We start from the raw sequence: 20425 nt of genomic DNA on the forward strand, positions 1-20425 counted from the left end.
CGCAGGTTTAAAGGTAACTACTGTTATGTAAACAGCCAAATTCTTATCCCAGATTTTGGAATCAAATGTGTGCTTTCCTTACCTACGACCTGTATGATCTCAGCCAGCAGCACTCCATCTGTGACGTCTGTTTGCAGGTCCTTGATCAGACGCTTGTGTCCCGACTTGGCGAGGTAATGGTTGGCCCAGTCCGTGTAGATCTACAGTCAGGCACAAACACAACGGCGATGTTCAGTTATGAGCCAACAAATACAGAATCCAGTCCAAACAGGGGCAACCCCGTCAAGTCGCTCCACATGTTTCGAACTCCATAAACACTTGAAAACTACAAAAGGCATAAATTGTTGAAACAAATTTACAACTCTAATAAAATAACAACATGGTTGAATTGGAGCAGAGTAGCCCTCTTTCTTTTGTGAGGAGCTCCGATCTGGCATATATCCGCGTGGTATTCAAATTGGGGCCATTGTGCTCAGCCGGGGCATTCATCTCTGAGCGCACGGCGGCTGTTTTCAATAGGCCATGCTGACATCACTCTCTGGGGACAGAAAAGACCCTTCACTGCCTGGGGGCAGGAGAGGAGGGGGTCAGAGCAAGCATCTGAATAATTTGAATAGCGTCCTTCATAATTAGTTGCCAAACTCGTTTTCTTTTACCCCCTCCATCTCACATCAAGAGAAGTGAGTTTCTATTTCTGAGCCAATAAAAAAAGACACAAACAAAGGTTGAAGAGGACTTTCACAGAATATTATTTCTAATAAAGAACCACTTATTTTTGAGAAGCAAATCCCCCATGAATCTATCTTGATTTGCAGCATTGTTGGGCTTGTCTAGAAACTGCAGAGACTCAGTCTGACAAGTGCAACTTCAGAGCAGCTCCCCCCCCCCCCCCAATCTGAAACATGCGTGACAGCTTGGCTAAATAAAGACGCTTCTCCCTCCACATCTCACTCTCATTTTCACATAAACTCAGAAACTGATCAGAAACATTAGCAGGATTCAGTTATTTAGAGGCACAAAAAAATTGTAATCCAAGTAGAATTAAATACAACAAATTATAACCTTTCCCTCCAAATACGTAAGCCTTGGCACCAAAATACACAGCAAACCTCCTGGCTTCCAATGCGTCATTACTACACTACACAATGTGTAATTTCTGGTATAACCTGATTTCACCCAGTAGTGTAGATTTACACTGCCTATGTAAACTTGCTCAACACCTGAGTAAGAACTTCAATATCAACCTTTCTCTCACTGTGATGTTCAAGTGCATAGTGCTGAACAAGTGCACAGCTTTGTCACATTAGCCCAGAAATGGACACACGACCTGCAGGGTGACATGTGTGGCACAGTCGTGACCCTTGTTTCTTTGAGTTTGCCCTGTAAACAGACCTGAAGCTTTTCTAACATGCTGCTCAGCAGATGAATCACTGTTCTCATGATTGCTCTCAACAGGTGTGAGCACTTCAAAAGCACGAACACACATGCACATTTGTATAGTCATCTTCACACACAAGCTCAAACGCAAAAGGGTTTATGAGAGTACACAACCACACATTAAATACAAAGAGCCTCACAGGGACTTTTCAAATCACATAGGCTGTATATCCAAACACAAACATAGTGTCTTGAGTGACACACAAAGCTAAAAGCCTTCAAGCTGCAGGATTAGGCTGTATCCTTTCACACTCCCAGCTGATCATGGAGAAAAGGTAATGTTCAGGATCTTTTGTGTGTGTGTGTGTGTGTGTGTGTGTGTGTGTGTGTGTGTGTGTAGGCTTTCTTTGAAGTGGTTTCGGGCAGGTAAATTGAGGGGTTAGGGTTAGAGTGTAATTAAAAATGAGGTGAAATGGGTAGCTGTCAATCACAGATCTGGAAACCACAGGGGGGTCAACTGACCTGAGGGCAATCAGGGAGTCATAGGCAGGTTGTGAGAGGAAAGATAAGAGGAAGCTGGCACGTCATGACAAGTTACTTTAAAGTTCAAAACTATCAAACTTTTCAAGACAGACTGTGTCCAGCTTCTTCCTCTCTGCCAAAGTATCAGGTTCAAACTTAAAATATGACAGCTCAGGTACCGTAAGTGTCTGAAGGGAGCTATTATTAGGCAGCAGAGGCAGTAAATGCCCAATATGCTGATGTAAAATACAAACACTAACATACCACTGGCACTGACATATCCCATCACAGACTAAATGTTACAAAACGAGTGATATTCATATAAATCACAGACAATGTTGATATCTTAAAAAAAAAAAAAAAAGAAAATGAAAATAATTTATCATTAACCACACATTTATTGGAGTTTCTGAAAATTGCTTTGAGGGCCGGACGAAAAAGGAATAGATGTGGTGAGTGATGAGAACCAGTCATCTGATCTGAGAAACATTTTAATAAGCTGTATGGTTTTTGAAGAGGAGTACTGACTCCATATTGACTCATCTATTGTGTCTACAAGGCTGAAATAAATCGTTAATAACAGGGAACTGAAGGGAAACCACTCTCCATACTGAACAAAATATTTAACTAAACCATTGTAAACAAGTGAAGAACTGGTATCAGAGACTGAATTTAATGAATGGAGCAGTGGTCTACAGGCTCAGTGATTAGCACTGTTACCTTTGTAAGGTAAAATAATGTAGGATTGATTTCTGGCTATTTCTGGTTGGCAACTGCATGTCCATGGTTTAATTGCTAAAATATGCCTGCACTATAGAGTAGTCTATATATGTCTATGTACAGAAGTGGACAAAAAAAAAAGGTGGTACCCTTCCGTTAATGAAAGAAAAGCCCACACTGGTCATTGAAATAAAATGAAACTGACAAAAATAATAATAAAAATGTACTAAAAATTAATGATTTAACTATTTCTCCAACTCTCAATGAGACTCCGAACTGCAAACTGCTCCAGGTGTCTTAGGTTTGAGGACTGAAGGGATTAGATCAGGACTCAAAAAAGACTGCTTTAGAATAGTCTAATGATTTATTCTTAGCTATTATTAGGTGTTTTTAGCTTGGTTTTCAGTTATTATCCTGTTGGAGGACTATGACCTGTGACCAAGCTTTCTGACACTGGGAAGCACATTTAGTTCCAAAATGCTTTGATAGTCTTGAGATTTCATTAGACCCTGCACAGATTCAAGACACCCTTTGCTAGATGCAAAGCAGCCCCAGAACATAACCAAGCCTCCTCCATGTTACACAGTAGGTACCGTCTTCTTTGTGTGCTTTATTTGTGTGTCTGTGAACATAGAGTTGATATTGTATATTATCTATTAGGACACATACAGTACACTACATGTGCATGTTCACATAATAATGTCTAATTTAAGCCTTGAAGTATGACACAGAGTCAGTTCTTTAAAGTTGTGGGACGAACAGTGATGAGTCACTCATTCAGACAGCTGTGCCTTTTTTCTCATATAAACACACAAAACAGCTTCACATTCAGCATCCCTGCCGCCTCGGCTTGCTGAGTCACCAGGCTGCTGTGTGCTGCCAAAAGAAGGGCATGACACACACACAGGCCGTCACTGCAGTGGTGGATCGGCCTTGTGGTGAGAAGGCGAAGGCAGCCAAAGCATCACGCTGCGAGAGTGCCCTTGAGTTAAAGAGGACTTTTTCATGAGGGTATAGTGAAAAGTGAGGTTTCTGTTTGTTCTTCATTGTTCTGATGCAGACGCACAGGCATAACATTAGTAACTGTCACGACACATCATGACGGAGGCTGATTACACAGTAGGTGTAACTACGCAGATGTGTTTTTGTTCTTCTTGTGGCCATGTATGTGTTTTATTCGTCAAACAATCCCTGAGCTGTAGTGACCACTTTGCATTATTGCCCACTTTAATCTCTGTTATAAAAAGGTTGTAGTCTTTCATTAAGTTTTGTTTTTCTATTTTAAAATAATCACTTTCAATCAGAGGCACAGCAAATCTCAGTCTGCTACAATCATTTTAACTGTGATGAGAGTAAATAAGAATTTTCAGGTTCCTTCAACTAACCACTTTCTAATCTGGTTCCTAAAGAGCTTACTTGAAGCAAGAACAGAAACACCAACAATACATACAGTACAAAGTAGATACAGTAGCTTATTTCTAATTATTGAGTCACATTAAAAGAAAATGTGAGACAGAAGTGCATTAAAATGTGTGGCTAACTTTCCACTATGCAGCTATGAAATAACCACAAAAAGGAAATTCCTGAATTTCTATTAAACTCTCATAACTTATTATAAGTTATGAGAATTAGCAAGAGGCCTTTTTTATTACCAGATTTTTGGGAGAAGTCACCTCTAACTTTTTAGCTGCCGTTTTTATATTTATAATCTTTGTTTGGTGCATTTTATTTCATTATGTGTGATCTTTTGCTGAACTCAGGGGCTATTCTAAACTTGTTGAGGTCCATTTAGTCGTTTCCCTGAAAGCATGAAATTCACAAACCAACAGCTACATATTTCACATTTTCAAATGACATGAGTAACACACAGTAACACTTCAGGTCTGTCTGTCAAAGCACAGTTCTCACATACGCTGACGGCACAGAGCTTTCCAGAAACAATTATGTTGATAACTTGAGGCCTAATAGCCTTATTACTTTCAGGGTCCAGTAAGCACCCTAAAAAGCTCTGCACTTAACACGCCATTATGAACTAATCTACCAATGTGAGCAAGAACTATAAAGAGAACAGAGCAAAACCAAAGCTGCCATGAAGTGCTATCTCTCACGAGAAGCTTTCAATGGAAGCCAGGACTTATGCAGCTCGGACCAGAGTGCTGAGTCTACAAAAGACATGTTCTGATAACAGCCTTTTCTTTAACCCTTTCAAAGAAAATCTAACACAGCTAAGATGAAGGCCTTTTCCATTGACTGCATGTATAGTGTCACATCCTGATCGATCCTGTTTCAAGTTGGGGCCATCCAGGTTTATAAGGTAGAACCAGATCCCAACAGTAAGCTTTCCTGGGGGCTTCTAAAATAATTCCTGGCTGCTCCTGTAGATCTGGCTCTACCCCTGATGTTTCTATTTCAAGCTGACCCATCCACTTGCTCTCATAATTCCAAAGTCCCCTCACTTAGTTTGTGAAAAATGCACATTACCTTTATGATGACTGGATCGCTATGTGTTAGGGATTCATTCATGACTGCATGCAACATGTCACAATTAATAAAATTACTAAAAAATACAATTTTCCACAGTTCATCAACAGGTGATTAGACTCTAAATTATGTTAAACCTTACTTGTGTCTTACCACTTTGTAATTTTTGCAGGAAATGTGGCTGTTGCTCCTGGCCGGCACCTTAAGACTGCCATACTCTGCCATGTGTCAGTCCACCCACCTGATATTGATAACTAAGATGACAAAGCAACCAACTACAGGTCTTCAAACTTCTGAAAGAAGACAAGCATGGTCTCTCGTAAAGTGAAAGTGGAGCAGGTAAATATAGGCACTCTGTTTGATGACTCTCCTGTCCCCTCCCCACAACTCCATAAGAGGTCTAAGAGTCTGCCTGGCTTGTCATCTGTATGATCAGGATGTGGATTACTTCTCTTTATACCCACTGCTATCTTACCTCTCTCTCCCCGCTACCTTCAGACTGCTTCATAGTGAAGTCTCAGAGATACTCACACTGTTTTAACCTCTCGTTCTCTCTGGGTGTCGTTCAATTTGTGTGAGTCAGACATTCTGAGACAACATAAAACTTAGGAAAGGATTATTTTTGCGTAATCTACAATTTAGCTAATTTGATTTCATCTGTGGTACAGTACTGTATATAGTGCTGTAATAAATATTTGTCATCATTCTGAATGTGTACACATTTTTGAAATGGTAAAAATAAATAAAAGTAAAGCAGACACCAAGTTTGTCCATGAGTATGGCAGGACACAAAGAACACAGAAGGACACATGCCACAAGGATCATGCTGCAGTAGCACTTTGGCAGGGTAATGAAAAGGAAGAACACTTCAAAAGACATAGTAAAAATGCCCAAGATATTACAATTGCTATCATGTGCTATGTAGGCATGCTTGCAAGCCTTTCAACCACAAACAACTGGGGCTGAAACAATTCCTCTGGTTTTACTAATCAGGACAGGAACCTGATTTACCCAGGTAGATTTCCCCCTGGAGAACTCTGTTCAGGTTTGCAAAATTGGACCCATGTAGGACTTCAGTCTGTTTTGACTTTTATTCCACTTATTTTTGTCTGTGAAATACCACAAAGCCTCAAAGGCTGACATTATGCTCTTGAACTTGTTGATAAATGTACCACTCTTCCATTTTTCTGATGGCTTTTGTGCTGTACTTTCCTCAAAGCTCTCTAAACTTAAAAATTATTTTAGGAAAACAAATACAAATGCTTTAAGAATCACATCATCTGGCCATGGTGACTTTCACTCATAAGGACTCAGTAGTCCCTAATGCGGCTACAAGCTGAGGGTAACATGTGGCAAGACATCCCCTCTGACCCAGTCCTAGTCATAGCAAGCAGATGGCTGGTGGGAGAATGATAGGTGGACTGATGGATACACTGAAACAATATTCCAACAGAAGGACACAGGGAGGGTAAGGAATGCTACATAGGTATGATGGGTGAAAGTCTTCCATTTACAAGAGTGTACAACTTTTCTCTGTCACACCAAACACATAATCAAGGAAGGCGCTAGCTGTGAATGCTGACACCCCCATCAGTTTAAATAAGTCAACAGTGGGTGAAGGCTCATCATTTGCACAGCTCTCATTGAACATGAGCAGACCTAGACAGATGGCTTCTGAGAAATCAGTGTTCTTGGTTTGTATAAAATGACAACAGAGGACGGCAGTCTGCTCCACCAGCTGCTCTGCTGCTGTGATGCCTTATACTGAACACACTGACTCCAGCGCTATAGTCTAATACTGATTGGTTAACCACAAATTGATCGAACAGGTCAGTTGGCTTGAGTGCATGTTATTCCAACTCTCTAAACTCTAAACTTACCAAGTGCACTATGTGATAAGTATAAGTATAACGTTTTCAATGAAAACAAAGTGACAATGTTGGTTGAGGTTTGTGGTCTACTGACAACTGCTGAAATTACCAGCATTAAGTAGTATTGCCTACTGTGAACTGACCAACTGTAGTTCTAGGAACTAGTCACAGAGGCTTAAGGACTTAACTGATAACAAGCAGGACTTGTAACCTGTTAATATGTTAATTTTTTGCAGTGGAAAGGGACTACTAGCTGCTGTTTACTGTCTTGTTATCAAGTGAGGGACAACAAAACAGATGAAGAAACTAAACTGAGTCAGTCAAAAGTCAGCAGGTGTTTGAGAGATAAAGAGTGACAGAGTGTCATCTGGAAGTTGAGTCAGTGTGAGAAATTAATTCAGAGTATGTGTTCACATGCTCATGACATGGGTTGTGTGTTCCTCATACAGTTACCATATGTGACCACCAGTAAACATTTGCCTTCTCCCTACTCTCTCCTCTCCATCACTAGTGCAGCTGGAGCTGCTTCTTCTCCTCGTCTGCCCCCAACAGGATGCACCATGGATGGTTTTTAGCCACCCCCCTTGTTCTCTGTTGTACACACACATGCCTCTCAAGTGGCTTTAGCCCGCAGAAAGCTGAAACAGGCCAGCTCTAAACCAGCCCTCATGTCTGTGCTTGCTCTCTGTTTGGCAAATGAAAGGCATGTGTCTTTGTCAAGTATAGAAGGCACGCCAGGCACACTGTAGACAAAATGACTTGGTCATAACTCTGAAGATTAGAGCATGGGAAACACAGTCATCCATCAGAGTCATCCATTTGAAAAAGACTTGCGTGTGTATGATACACAAACTACAACTTGGCTCCACAGCTGGTGGATAGAAAAAGATATAGCTGAATTCTGCTGCAATCTTCACAGTTCATATCTGGTCAGAGACCTTTGTTGTATGTTACCCCGTCTTTGTGGCACAGGTTCAAGTGGTCTGTGGATAAGGTGCATCTAATTTTGACTCAAGCTCTTGGCTACTAGACAGACACTACTACCTTTGAAAATGCTCTTCATAAGTATATAGTTTACATAGTTCAGAATCACCTTTGCAGACAGCAAACTATTTACTAAGTGAGTAAGATCATCAAAAGAATAGTTCACACATCCCAGTTTCACAGCACTCCACAAGAGACCTATAAGCCTCCTCGAAAGACAATTAGACTTCCATTGATTCTTATTTTATCTGTGTACCGGCATATCTGTGACAGGATTAAATGCATCAATCATGCATTTTTATTCATGCAGCTTTGGTCAGATATTGCCATATTGACAGGGACCATAACACACAAACAATCAATAGACGAGTATTAGAGCAGACAGGATAATAGACATCGACTGTATTTCATAATAAAGAAGAAGGTCATTTTAATTTGTGGAACAGTGTTTGTTATTTGTGCCTGTCTGTAATCCCTTTATCATTCTCTCTCTCTCTTATTCACATGAACACACACACGCTGACCCTGTGGCCCACCGGGCTCCCGTCCCTCACGCTGTGTGGAGGTTAGCAGTGTGTAATTAAACTAGCCTGCCTATCAGCTCATCTCTAGACTCTGGTAATAACCTCCTCTGCTTCCATCTCTCCTTCCTCTGTGGGGTCATAGCAGATCCAGATAAGGACCATAGCTTAAAGAAAAAAAGGGGCACAGAATAAGATGGAGAAAAGAAAAGGGAAGAGAGAGTATATGTCCCATCCATCCATCTTATGTGTAAACTCAACAGGGTGCTCATCATACAAAATAACTACTTTAGTCTACTGCATCTTATTTTTCAATCAAATAGATCAATCATTATTTTTCTATTACTATCCATTATTCTTTTTTTTCCTCATTTGTAAGCACCACATGAACTCTACGCACCTGTTTATTTTTTATCACAGTGTCCCAGATCCTATTGAATATTTACATTTTTATAGCATTGCACTTGTATCACACCAAACAGTAGGCATGAAAGCCGAACCACAACGCAGCCTGTTCTTACAAACGCTTGAAAGGAGAATACACGCACAGACAGAAATGTGCTGCAAAACTCTATTAAAAGTCTTTGTTAAGCCTACTTTAACTTTTAATGCCAACATTAAAGAGAAGCTAGTTTTAGGTGAGGGGAAAACAGATACACACCTTCAGAACTTCTTTTAGATATTAAAATGACTGCCACTGTCAGTACAGGCCTGCAATCCAACACCACAGCTACTGTAATGCTTTGGGCTGATCAGACAAGTATTTCACTTGGTCACATAATCGTAAAGTTACAGAGTCGTGAGAGAAAAGCTGAATAAAAGGTGTAAAGACTGTATTTAAAAGAACTAAATCCATTTCTTAACTGCCTCCTAGTGCGACCTTTTGCGATGACCTGGAAGTGTTCATCTTACCAGTTTCATGGTGAAGTTGTTCTGCTCCCAGCGACACAGCATCAAACTCATGTTGCTTCTTGCAGCTTCCTTCTTCAGAGCCACCTGCCTCACATTGAGGAGGACTGCTGGTTGGCCAGCCAGGGCCAAATATAGGCCATCAGAACTAGTTGTAGAGTAAAGTGAGTGAGCCAAACAGAGCTGCAGCATACAAAATACATACAAAAATCCACAGAGAAAGACAAATGAGCCAAGGAGGTGTTTGCAGGTTTGAGAAAAATGTCCTGAATGAGTGCAGCATATAGATCCAAAAAATGGTAGAGCTGCTACTTGCTCAAGCCACAGCAGGTCTCTGTGTGCCTGAGGGGGGGAAAGCTCAGCGCCTCCAGCTTCTCTCCACCCACTCTGAGAAACAGAGGAGGGAAAAATAAATGCAGGAGACGAAAGGAGCTCCTCAGCCTCTGCTGCTGCTCTGAGATTCAGCCAAACCAAACGCACCAAGAGGAGGAGGAGTGGATCCCCCTTCCCCTCCTCCTTTGCCCACGGCAACACATTGTGCTAATACTCTTCAATAGACCATTGGTCATATGGGAAGGACAGAGAAAGAGAAAAGGACAGACCTCTTAACCTTTTACTACCCCTCCCCCGATAGCGAATCTCCTCCATGACAAAAACGTAAAGAAAAGAAACAAAAAAGGGATGACCAGTGCGTCCTTGATAACAGGAGAAAGACTAAATATTGGGAAGTGCAGAGTGTAGAAGCCATACCACATAAACCTCAACGCTTTTCTATTTATTATTTCTTTAACCACCTCCTCTGCTGTCTGTTAAAAAAAGCCAAGTTTTATTTTCACCACACTGAGACTGACAGTCCAGTCTCTGATCAGCCGTCACCCACATCACATTGCAGCAGCTGCATGTGTGTATTTATGTGAATGTGTACAGTGGGTTCATAACCTAAGCATTATGTATGTGTGAGTATGTGTGTAAGAGAGTCCACAGCACAGGATGCACTCCATTTGAGTGTGCTCCAACCTCCTGTGCACACACACCCCACCACGGACCACAAATTACAAGCCGAATTTGAATTTTGGGAAAGGCCCAAGATTTACAGAAAGTTCCCACAGTAGGGGGTGCCTGATCACTTCCAGCAGGCCTGACAAAAAATGTTTTAAGCTTTATGAAGCAACAATAATTCTGAAGCCATGTAAACATCAAACATAATGACCAGTGAGAAATAAATGTCTGTTTGCTTATCTACTGTCAAATACGCAACACAACTGAGAGGCAACTTACAGCCAATTTATGATGAGTTAACATTCACTGTTTGGACAGTGAATCCTGGTGATGATGAAGACACCGTAAACGTATGCACCAAATTTTAGGGCAATCCAAGAAACAGCTGTCTTAGACATTTCACCATAAACTTTATCTTGCTGCTAACGGAAACAGGCATTTCTGCACAAAACATGCATGTCACTTCATATAGATGTTGAGATATTTCTCTGGATGAGTAGAAACCTTGACCGGCCAATGGTGGTAGAGCAAATGTCAGGGGATCGCCAAAGCCCGAACCAGATTTCACTTTATTGCATTCAAATGTTGTTAAGATATTTCAGTCTGAACCAAAGTGGACGACCTGCTGCCATTATGATTCTAAGAGCCACGGCACTAGCGTGGCTAAAAACACAGTGAAAACACCCCAGATGGAATCCAAATGTTATAAAATGTGGACTTGGCTAGTCACCATTACAAAGTTAGAAAGGCAAACTTTACTACTGCACATTCACTACTTCTCTATACTGTATTTTATCAATGTCGAACAGAGCACACCACAAAACCAAACCCATCCACACAACCTCAGTCCCGCATTGCTCTTAACCAGCACTGATTTAATGACATTCTGACTCTACAAGAAGAGTATATGTCAGCATTTAGTGCTTGTGTTTAACAGGTTTAGTACAGGCGTTCAAAAAGCTCATTAAGTGCAGCTGCAGTGAATAGGCTGAGTATGGTTCCTTTCACAGTCCCAGATAAATCTCAGTGTGTTAGGGACAATGGGGGATAACCCCACCATGGAGGGACCTTTGTTTTGGGGGGACCCCCACTTCCAAGCTTTCGTGGCTGGAGAGGAAGATGTGGGAGATGGTTGGGTGGTGGGGGGTTGGTACAGCCCTGCTGTCTGGCTGTTCTGCTCTGGGTGAAGGTGAGGGGGGACTGAGGGACATGTGGACTTTCTGGGAGGGAAGTGACAAAATCAATTGGACAGAAGTAATGGAAGACTGACTGACTACTTTATTTGTCTTTTCATTGACTTCTTCTCTTTTACAGATGTTTTCTTTCTTTTTTAATTTTGTATGGAATGAAGTTAGTATCAACGGTTGGTAAACAGGCTACACAGAATCATTTAATTATCATTTAGAAAAAGATAGTGAACATAGCGAAAAAAAGGATGAAACAGAAATTGATAGCTGGAGCTAAACATCTGATGAGTCCCTCAAAGAAATGCATATAAAAGCAAAGAAAGCTAGTGAATGAATTGATTTGCCTAAATCAGTGGAGGAGAGTTAACCCTTTAGTATGAAAACATTTCCATTGATTCACACTGTATTTCATTCCACTACCTAAAGAATAACATTTGAATTGTTGTCCCTATTCTCTGTTACACTGTGTTACACTCAACATAATCAGCTCAGTTTGTAGTTTGTCCTGAAAAGACGTTATCTGGTATCCAGTTATAGAACTGATTGGAACAGCTTCAATGCAGCTGGACGTAGTTGCCAACTGAGACCGCCTTACCACATGTATGCACAGCAGTGAGCCATCACACGGTTGAGTATGTTGCAGCATCTTCTGATACAGTAAAAATGAAACTGTACCTCTAAAATGTTTCTTTTCAGAATAACTTAATCGAACATTTTTAACATATCTCACTTAAAACGCTGTCAATCGTTTTTATGTTTTATCCTGCTTGATGAAATATTCATTCTCTAAGGCAGTGACGTGGTTTTTTTTTTTTTTAAATCACATTTCTGAGTTTGTCTAGTATAAATTGAACATGTGTGGTGATGTGTGGGACATAGACTAAGTGTATTTAGAAAAGCTTCTTGAGCTTCTCTCGTTTTATGATTCAACAGTTATCAGGGAAGCTTAGACCGCCTGTGTCAACTGAACGAGCGCAGACGTGCAGGACGCTACGTGCACGCACACGCACGCACACACACACACACACAGATTCTATTCAAGTTGAAATCAGAGGGGAAAACACTTGGGGAAACTCCCTGAAGCTGCAGGAGAACAGAGTTGAACGGAGACATGTGAAAATTGCACTCATCTTTCAACAACCATACATTCACTCCCGTTTACACAGAGAAAACAAACAATCAATTATGGTTCAATAAATACACCCAGTGGTGAGTTTATTAGATACACCCAGGTAAAACCAGCTTAATAAAACACTCGCCTGAGAGTAATACCTGTTTGTGAGAGGTGTGCTGTATAATGCAGTAAACATTACTATTATTAATTTTATACTTTTTAATCTTTTTAAATAATATTTTACCCAACGTTTTCATAATAACTAAATGTGATTGTGATCAGATGAACAATATAAACAATGATTCTGGACACTGCTCCATCCAATCACATATCTTGAAAATGTATGTACATCACGTGTGATTGCTGTGCCATCATATTTCTAGCAATGTTGCCATTTTAAACACTATGAAAGCACCTGTGTTTTCCAGCCCAGCACAATTTACTTATTTACTGTACTAGAAGGACTTTCTAATTCGTTCTTTTATTTTGTATCAAACTGGTGATGACCAGCAGACTTCCTTGGCTCTCTGCTGGTGCTACAGAGGTTCTAATGTTGTACAACCTACCTCCCCTCTTTGGTTGACTGGGCTCAAGCTTTTGGGGACCTTTACCTCTTGGCCTCACCTCCTTTTTCCACGTTGCCTCCTGTTTCTAGACAGAGATAAAGCTGATAGTGTGTAGTCTAACCGCCTCTGCAGCGCTGATTCCCCAGGGGGCGCTGCTCACAATGACACATTTGTCTGCACCAACGGACTTCCTGTGACAACTAATGCCAGGCAAGCAGAGATGGAGAGAAACTGAGAGGAGCTTGGGGGAGGATCAATGGAGGGATGTTCACTCAAGAGAAGCAGATGTTGTTGCCTTAATTAATATGGTTATGTCCTTAGCCATGACCTCACACAGGAAGGCGTGGGGACAATGGCACAGGAAGTGGAATCTGATCGAGACACATTAGGCAGAGATGAGGTCATTAAAATTGAGCCAACTGCTACATGATCACAACGAGATCATGTAGCGCAGAACCTGCCTCTTCATCCTTATAACAGTCACAGACCCCAGGCTTGCTGCTATCTCACCTGAACCATAGTCTGCCTGTGAGTGCAACCTGTGCTGGCATTGTAGTTGCCAAGCTGAAGTGTGTCGTTGTTCTTAAAAGCAACACCAGCTTGTTCCTGGCTGAAGCTGATAGTACACAGGTTTGTTGACTGTTGTTTGGAAATCTCTTATCTCATAAGTGTCAGGAAAGCAGCTTGTAAAAGGCTATTTTTCTGATGACATTTCAGTTCAAAATTAGTTCTTTACATAACAACTGTGACAGGCACAAACACAAACTGATAAAGGACAAAAGTTGAATGCATGAGGACCACTCAAGACTTAACAAGACACATGCTTCTGTTCTGTTCTGTGATCTGTGATCTTTGTCTGAACTCCTAAGGTCTTAAAATGTGGGTATTCCTCTGATCAATGAAGTCTCCAATAATGAATCACTAAAACATCCATTAAATCTGGCTTTAACTTGCAGCACTGCCTTAGCAGACGTGTGTGTATGCATGGCCTTTTGTCATGGTAATAAAGAAAGAAGCAGCAATATAGTCAACTCAAACCCCAGCGGGCAGACAGAAGGGTATTAGCAAACCAAAGCAACACGATGGTGCTCTGCCCTTTACTCTCACTTGATGGGCTAGGTATTCAAGAGACTCAGGCTGGACGTCGTAAAAAAGACATTTCACGTGAGGTGAGGAGGAGGCTCAAGACATGACAGAGATCTCTTTATACAGTCGAGTGAGATGGGTTTTACATTTTGGTGCTCAATGATGAAATCTTCAGGCTAAAGATACAGATATTAAATATTTTGTGCCAGTACTGAATTGTTTTACCTTGAATCTATGTTTATGGTTTTTGCTTCTCTAGAGTGAAAAATTAAAGTCAAGTCTTGAAAATTGTATAAAATATAATTAAACAGAAAGCAAAAGCAAGTAGTGCTGCAACTCAATGTTGTTATTATGATGAAATCTCTAATTGCTAGATTTGTTTGAGCAATGTGTGAAATCTAAAACGTTTTATTTTAGATACCAAACAGTGAATTGCAGCAAATCCTGGGAAAGAGGAAAGATTTAACTGTGTTAAAAATGGTGTCAAATGACTAAATCATTTGTGTTCAATATTAGAGGAGAAACATCTGTGACTTTATTGTTTGTGACTTTTTTGTTGTTTGTTAGCCAAACATATACACCGTCATCAATCAATAGTTTGTCATTAAGGGCCATTTAATTAGCTGTGAATGAATAATAACTAGATGAGTTCACACATATCATTGCTGAGTGTTTGGGTTTTCAGTCGAACCAAGTCCTGCATTGATATTACACCTAATTTGAATAATTCAAATGAACAAAATCATAATCTTGGGCAATTACACGTCTTCAAAAACAGAGACAAATTAATGAAGCTTAGCATCACTAATACATTTATCTCACAGTATAGCACAGATGGTTTAATATACAGACAAAGCTCTTTTCCTTTGGATGAAGATCTGTCTAAATTGTGGAATCTGGTTTATTTAAAACAATAACATCTAAGTAAATATCAACCGAGGTGACCCTCTTCACTGGTCCCACTGTGTTTATGTGATTGGGATTCAGCTCCCAGGCCGAGATGAGCTTTCATAATGAGTTTAATAAAGCCAGTCTTTACACAGAGCCTGACGCAGGCCTTTATCTGAAAAGATACTTATTAAGATAGAGGTCTTATCACATCGGCACATGGACACACGTCTTTCTGTGGCTGTGTGGTCATGTGTGAATGAGCATGTGGCCGTTTGGCTCGACAAAGCATCAGACTTTATTTTTCTGCTGTCAATGTGTCTTTTAGAAAATACTGCCTGGTACCATTTTTCTTTCAGATGGAACAGTGTGAAATATAACAAGGAGAAAGAGAAAGTGAAGGTGGGTGAGGATAAAACTGAGGCATTAAATATGAATAGAGATGCTAGCATTTACTATCTCTCAATGTCACACACACACACACACATAACCACACACCCTCTCCTGCAAGTATTAATGAATGAAACTGAATGTATGGCATAAAGCAGCCACTAGAGGGTAGCACGGTATTTGTGCAAGGCTTTACTGTTCTGAGTATCTGTAATGACTGAATTAATGCATGGTAAAAGGTTAGAGAACAGAACAGCTTGTTGTTTCATATGGCATCAACACACACGAGAAGGAATACACACACACACACGCGCGCGCGCACACACACACACACACGCACACACAAAGCAAAGCAACCAGCCTCAAATACTGTACCATTCACACATTTCCAGACTATCACCTTTTCATCAGGTTTAGCAGATTGTGCCAGACAGATACACACACGCACACATACGGTTTCTCTGAGCCTCCTGCTGCTCTTGTTGCATTATGGATTAACTCTTTGTTACAGGTGTACACAACATGTTTGTGGATTTAGTGCCAACTGGGTCATCCAAATTGAAGTTTGTGAGGAGCACGAGTCTTGGCTGCCGTCCCTCAGATAACCACTAATGTGTGAGGTCAGTAGTTCCATTCAATACATTTTGTGTTCAGCTTTTTCATACTTCTTTCCTTCAAATGGATTTTTATATCCTTCGCTTGAGGCAGTTACTCAACCCACAGAAAAGATGCCAGAATTTAGCCTGACTTATAGATATACAGTACCATTTTTCAATTATTGTCTTACTCTTTTATGGTTTGTGTCCTCTTTGTTTCGTTCTGGCTTGGATTCTTGAAAAAATGTAGATATCGAGAGATCACCCTGGTTGAATAACAGTAAAATAAAAACAAAGACTGACAGCAACAGAGACAGTAGTTGCAAAAGTTCAGGCTTTCTGATTCGAGAAATGGCTCAAATGTCAGCCCACTCTTACAATATTGTACTGTACTAAATTGTGGTATGTTTTCTGCTACTGTTAGTCCTCAAATCAGTCACTTCTATGATGGGGTTTTTCCTCCTGATTGCTAAACATTGGAGACAAATGGCAGTTTCAGTAAGACTTCATGCTTTAAAATCCTGATGTTTAGGGTGAATAGACATTTCCCTGTCTCTTAAATGTCTCCTAAATCATTTGTCCTCTCGAAGAAAACTGCCACCAGAAACATAAAGCTGCCACTGGAGAGCCTTGACTCATTTCATTCTACCCTCAGAGCAGATTGGGTTCATGCTGTGGACCAATGGCGCCTGAACATGAAATCCGCCAAGGGTTAGACCCGCATCGACAGAGACGCAGCATGGAGGGTAAAGAGTCTTCGCCAGCAATTCTGCCTCTCAGCCCTGCCTCCAGTTCAGTCAGTCCCATGGGTGAAAGTGCAAAAAGAAGGACGGTAAAACTGAGATACCGTACAGTATGTCATGAAAGCCTTTATCCATTTTGTATCTGTATTCATCTGAAATGTGATAGCAGTATGTTTTATCATTTTATCTGGTTTACAAAAATTCTGATGCTTGATGTCTCATGCTGATTTTTGCAAACACAGAAGCAGATACATGTCTAATATACCTGCAAATCTGTTGTAGGAATCTTATTCATTGCGCTTTTTTTTTTTGGACTGTCACACTGTAAGTGAATATAGTTTATAAAAAATAAAATGTGCTTCATCCAGTCACCACAAAAGTTCTTGGAATAAACTCATGACTTGTAATCATTATCAATAGTATTGATGGTTTTTCAACACATGAATGTAATATCCCTGATATCGCTGCTGCTTATCAGGATGGTCAAAGGTTAAACCAGCTGAGGATGAGGACAGCTGCATCGTCAGCACCACAGGGGCGGAGAGGAAAGAGGACAAAGAGAGAAAGTCATGGAAAGTAGGCCAGCGAGAAAACGTGATTAGCCACTAAATAAACGACACCAGCAGCAGACTCGTGCCATGTCCGATGATACGGGTCTCCCATTTATTCTCCTCACGTCATCAGCATCACTCTAGATTCAGATTTGGCTGCTAAACAACAGCACGCTGGACGCCTCCAGTGGCTCTGAGTCACACTTACTGTACAGACAGGGTGCCAAGCATGCACTTTCTGGCTCACTAAAACACACAGGCACACACATACAGCACCTTCCCCTCACTGCCTTACATGGTGTTAGAACGATCCCTCTTGCTGTTGCAACCGTCTGCATTGGGTTGCTAAGTGCAGCCAATATTTTACAAACACAGCTAAACAGTCACCCTGATATCCTGCTACACTGCCATCCGGGACGGCAGAGACAAAGCCTGCTCCGTCTCCTTCCAGGAACTTGCTGAATTTGGATCTGTCTTTCCATTATGCAAAATTGAGCCAAAGAAAATATGGTGATATTGAAGTTATGATTACTGATTAAAAACAAAACAAAACAACACTAATACAACCTTTTGAAGGACAGAAAACAAAATCACTCAGCAGGTGAGGGTGAATCTGACCTGTGCATTTCTTTTAGTCTCGGCCCCTGGAACATTGCTTCTCAAGGGTCCAGAGCCCACCTGCTGGCCCAGCAAAGGGATGTGGGTCTTGAGTGGTGCTGGAGGCAGAGCTAGAGCTGACAGCCTGCTGGTATTCTGGGGGATAGGAAGGGCACTGTGCACTGGTTTGGGTTTGGGAAGTCCCGATTTCATCTTTGAGGCCACCAGGAGGGCTGGCATCTTCTCCCCAGCTGTCTGATGACTATAAACTCCCCTCCCCGTCACGCTGAGAGGGAAATCCTGCTACTAGTCAATGAGACTCCTTCGCTCACACATGGTCCACATTCTTCTGTGAGTATGAGTGTGAATGTGTTACTCAGTTGAAGAGAAACATGCAATTTGCACTTGATCCACCACTTGGTTGAAATAATATGTGCAATCTGTGGGTGTTCGGGTCTTGGCAGCTCCTGCTGAATCTCAGCAGGGGGGTGAGCTGAGCTCCCCAACATGCAGTGGTGGGGTTTTAAACCCACCAATGCCACCTGTTTTCTGATATCAAAGAGCTTCAGCTCTGTATCCTATGTAGAAATACTTAATCCTCCTCAAACTGTTCAGTTAAAAATGTGCCCAAATGGAAATATAAAAATCAATTCTTCAAAGTCCAGGAGAGAAAATCAAAAATCCCACAGAAATATCCTACTTCAAACTGTGAGGAATCCCCAAATGCCCAGTGGCAAGCAGTTCCATTTATTCCAGTGAGTGTCAGCAATTGGCCAAAAGATTCATTAGGAAGCAGAGCAGCTTCTCTCCCACTTTGCTTCAGGATGACAGCAGGAATGATCAAGCTCCGATGAAAGATGGAGAGAAAAAAAAGGAAGAGGCAGCAGCGACACAGCGACCGCTTGCTTCAGCGACTGCTGAGCCCGTGACTACACAGCCTGAAATGTACTGCACTCTACTGCCTCGCTCCCTCTCTGGTAAGTCGTGGTTAACAGCAGGTGTGGCTTAGATCAAGACTGACATATGTGGAGAAAAGCTCAACACATCTACTCAGTATGCTCCCCCAGGCAGCCTCTCCCTCTCTGTTAAAAGGTTACTGAGGTTTTTCAGTTTAGTGGGATCAATTTATTTGCTGACTTGAATCCCATGAGCTCAGTCTCACATGAGCAATAAGTGACAATGTTCTGAAATTTACCAAATCAAGGCTCCAGGTTCCATGTGGGTCACAACAAATAATGTCATTTCCAATAAAAGCAATAATCACATTAATCTATTATTTGTGCAACAAACGGTTAACGAGTTTTTAAACAAAAAAATTTATATTTGCACCTGACCAGGCCATAATATACTGTCAAAACAGTCGTGATCTATTTGGCCTTCCCAGTTTTTGGTGTCCTGCTATTGAAAGACTGCCATAACAATTATGTAAAGACACTCGTGCCCCTCTCAGAGGGAAGTGGTGGTGGTCTTGAATTTTCAGCTCATCAGGTCAAACTTTTAGCTTCTCAAATACATTAGTTTATTTAATAGCAAAAGAAATTTATATCCATCATCCTTCATTTTAGAATAGAAATTATGCTTTAAAACGCAACATTATTATTACACAGAAAAAACAAAAAGGAAATGTCATGGTATGAGTTTATCTAAGGAGTTAGTGCAAGCCCTGAAGGTTTCAACTTCAAACCTTTCAGACAAACTACATGCATAACAATGTTAATGTTTGCAATGCACATCACAATTGGCATAAGACAGAAAAGGAATGTTTGCTTTTTTTTTCACAAAAACGTGATTTGTCAGTTACTAAGATAATACAGTGAATTTCCTGTTCCTAGACTAAAAGGGAAAACTTCAGCTCTATTGTAAAATGTTATGTCAAACCATCCTCATGGTTGTCAAGATGCTTCATGCTCAAATTAACAAACGCCAGCCACATGGTGGCAGCTGATTCAAAGTCAGATGTGTGCTAGTGTTTCATCCTGTGTTCTGACGTCATCCTGTTGGGTTGGTTGCACCAGATAAGTCAAAGAACCAAGAAATTAAATAAAATTCATCCTCTGTGGGCTGAATGTATGTACAGCATTTTGTGGAAATGGCTAAAATTTTAAAATTTAGCACCTCCATAATTGTGGAAACTTTGCCAAACACATTAGGTCACCAAACACAGGCTGTCCAAAACGTTCATATCAGTTCATCCTCTACAACAGCTAACAATAGGAGAAAGCATTAGAGAAAGTTGAAGCTTGATGTAGCATGCACACATGCATGCTTTTGGCATATAAGAGCAATACTTTAATCCACCAGATGATCTGTTTAGTATGCTAAT

At 40.9% G+C, this 20425-nt stretch overlaps 1 protein-coding gene across 4 annotated transcripts in view; it reads right to left on the bottom strand.

Moving 5' to 3' along the window:
- nav2a (neuron navigator 2a) overlaps positions 1-20425 on the bottom strand; it is a 159504-nt gene that overhangs the window by 66600 nt on the left and 72479 nt on the right. For 3 of the 4 annotated variants that reach the window (XM_026377783.1, XM_026377786.1, XM_026377784.1), the window contains one exon: positions 83-200. In XM_026377783.1, the coding sequence (XP_026233568.1) occupies positions 83-200 (118 nt within the window). Of the gene's footprint in view, positions 1-82; positions 201-9388; positions 9420-20425 lie in introns of those variants that run through there. The other variant, XM_026377785.1, reaches the window with a different exon arrangement.

The sequence above is a fragment of the Anabas testudineus genome, chromosome 3 (assembly GCF_900324465.2).
Source record: "Anabas testudineus chromosome 3, fAnaTes1.2, whole genome shotgun sequence".
NCBI classification, from domain to species: domain Eukaryota; kingdom Metazoa; phylum Chordata; class Actinopteri; order Anabantiformes; family Anabantidae; genus Anabas; species Anabas testudineus.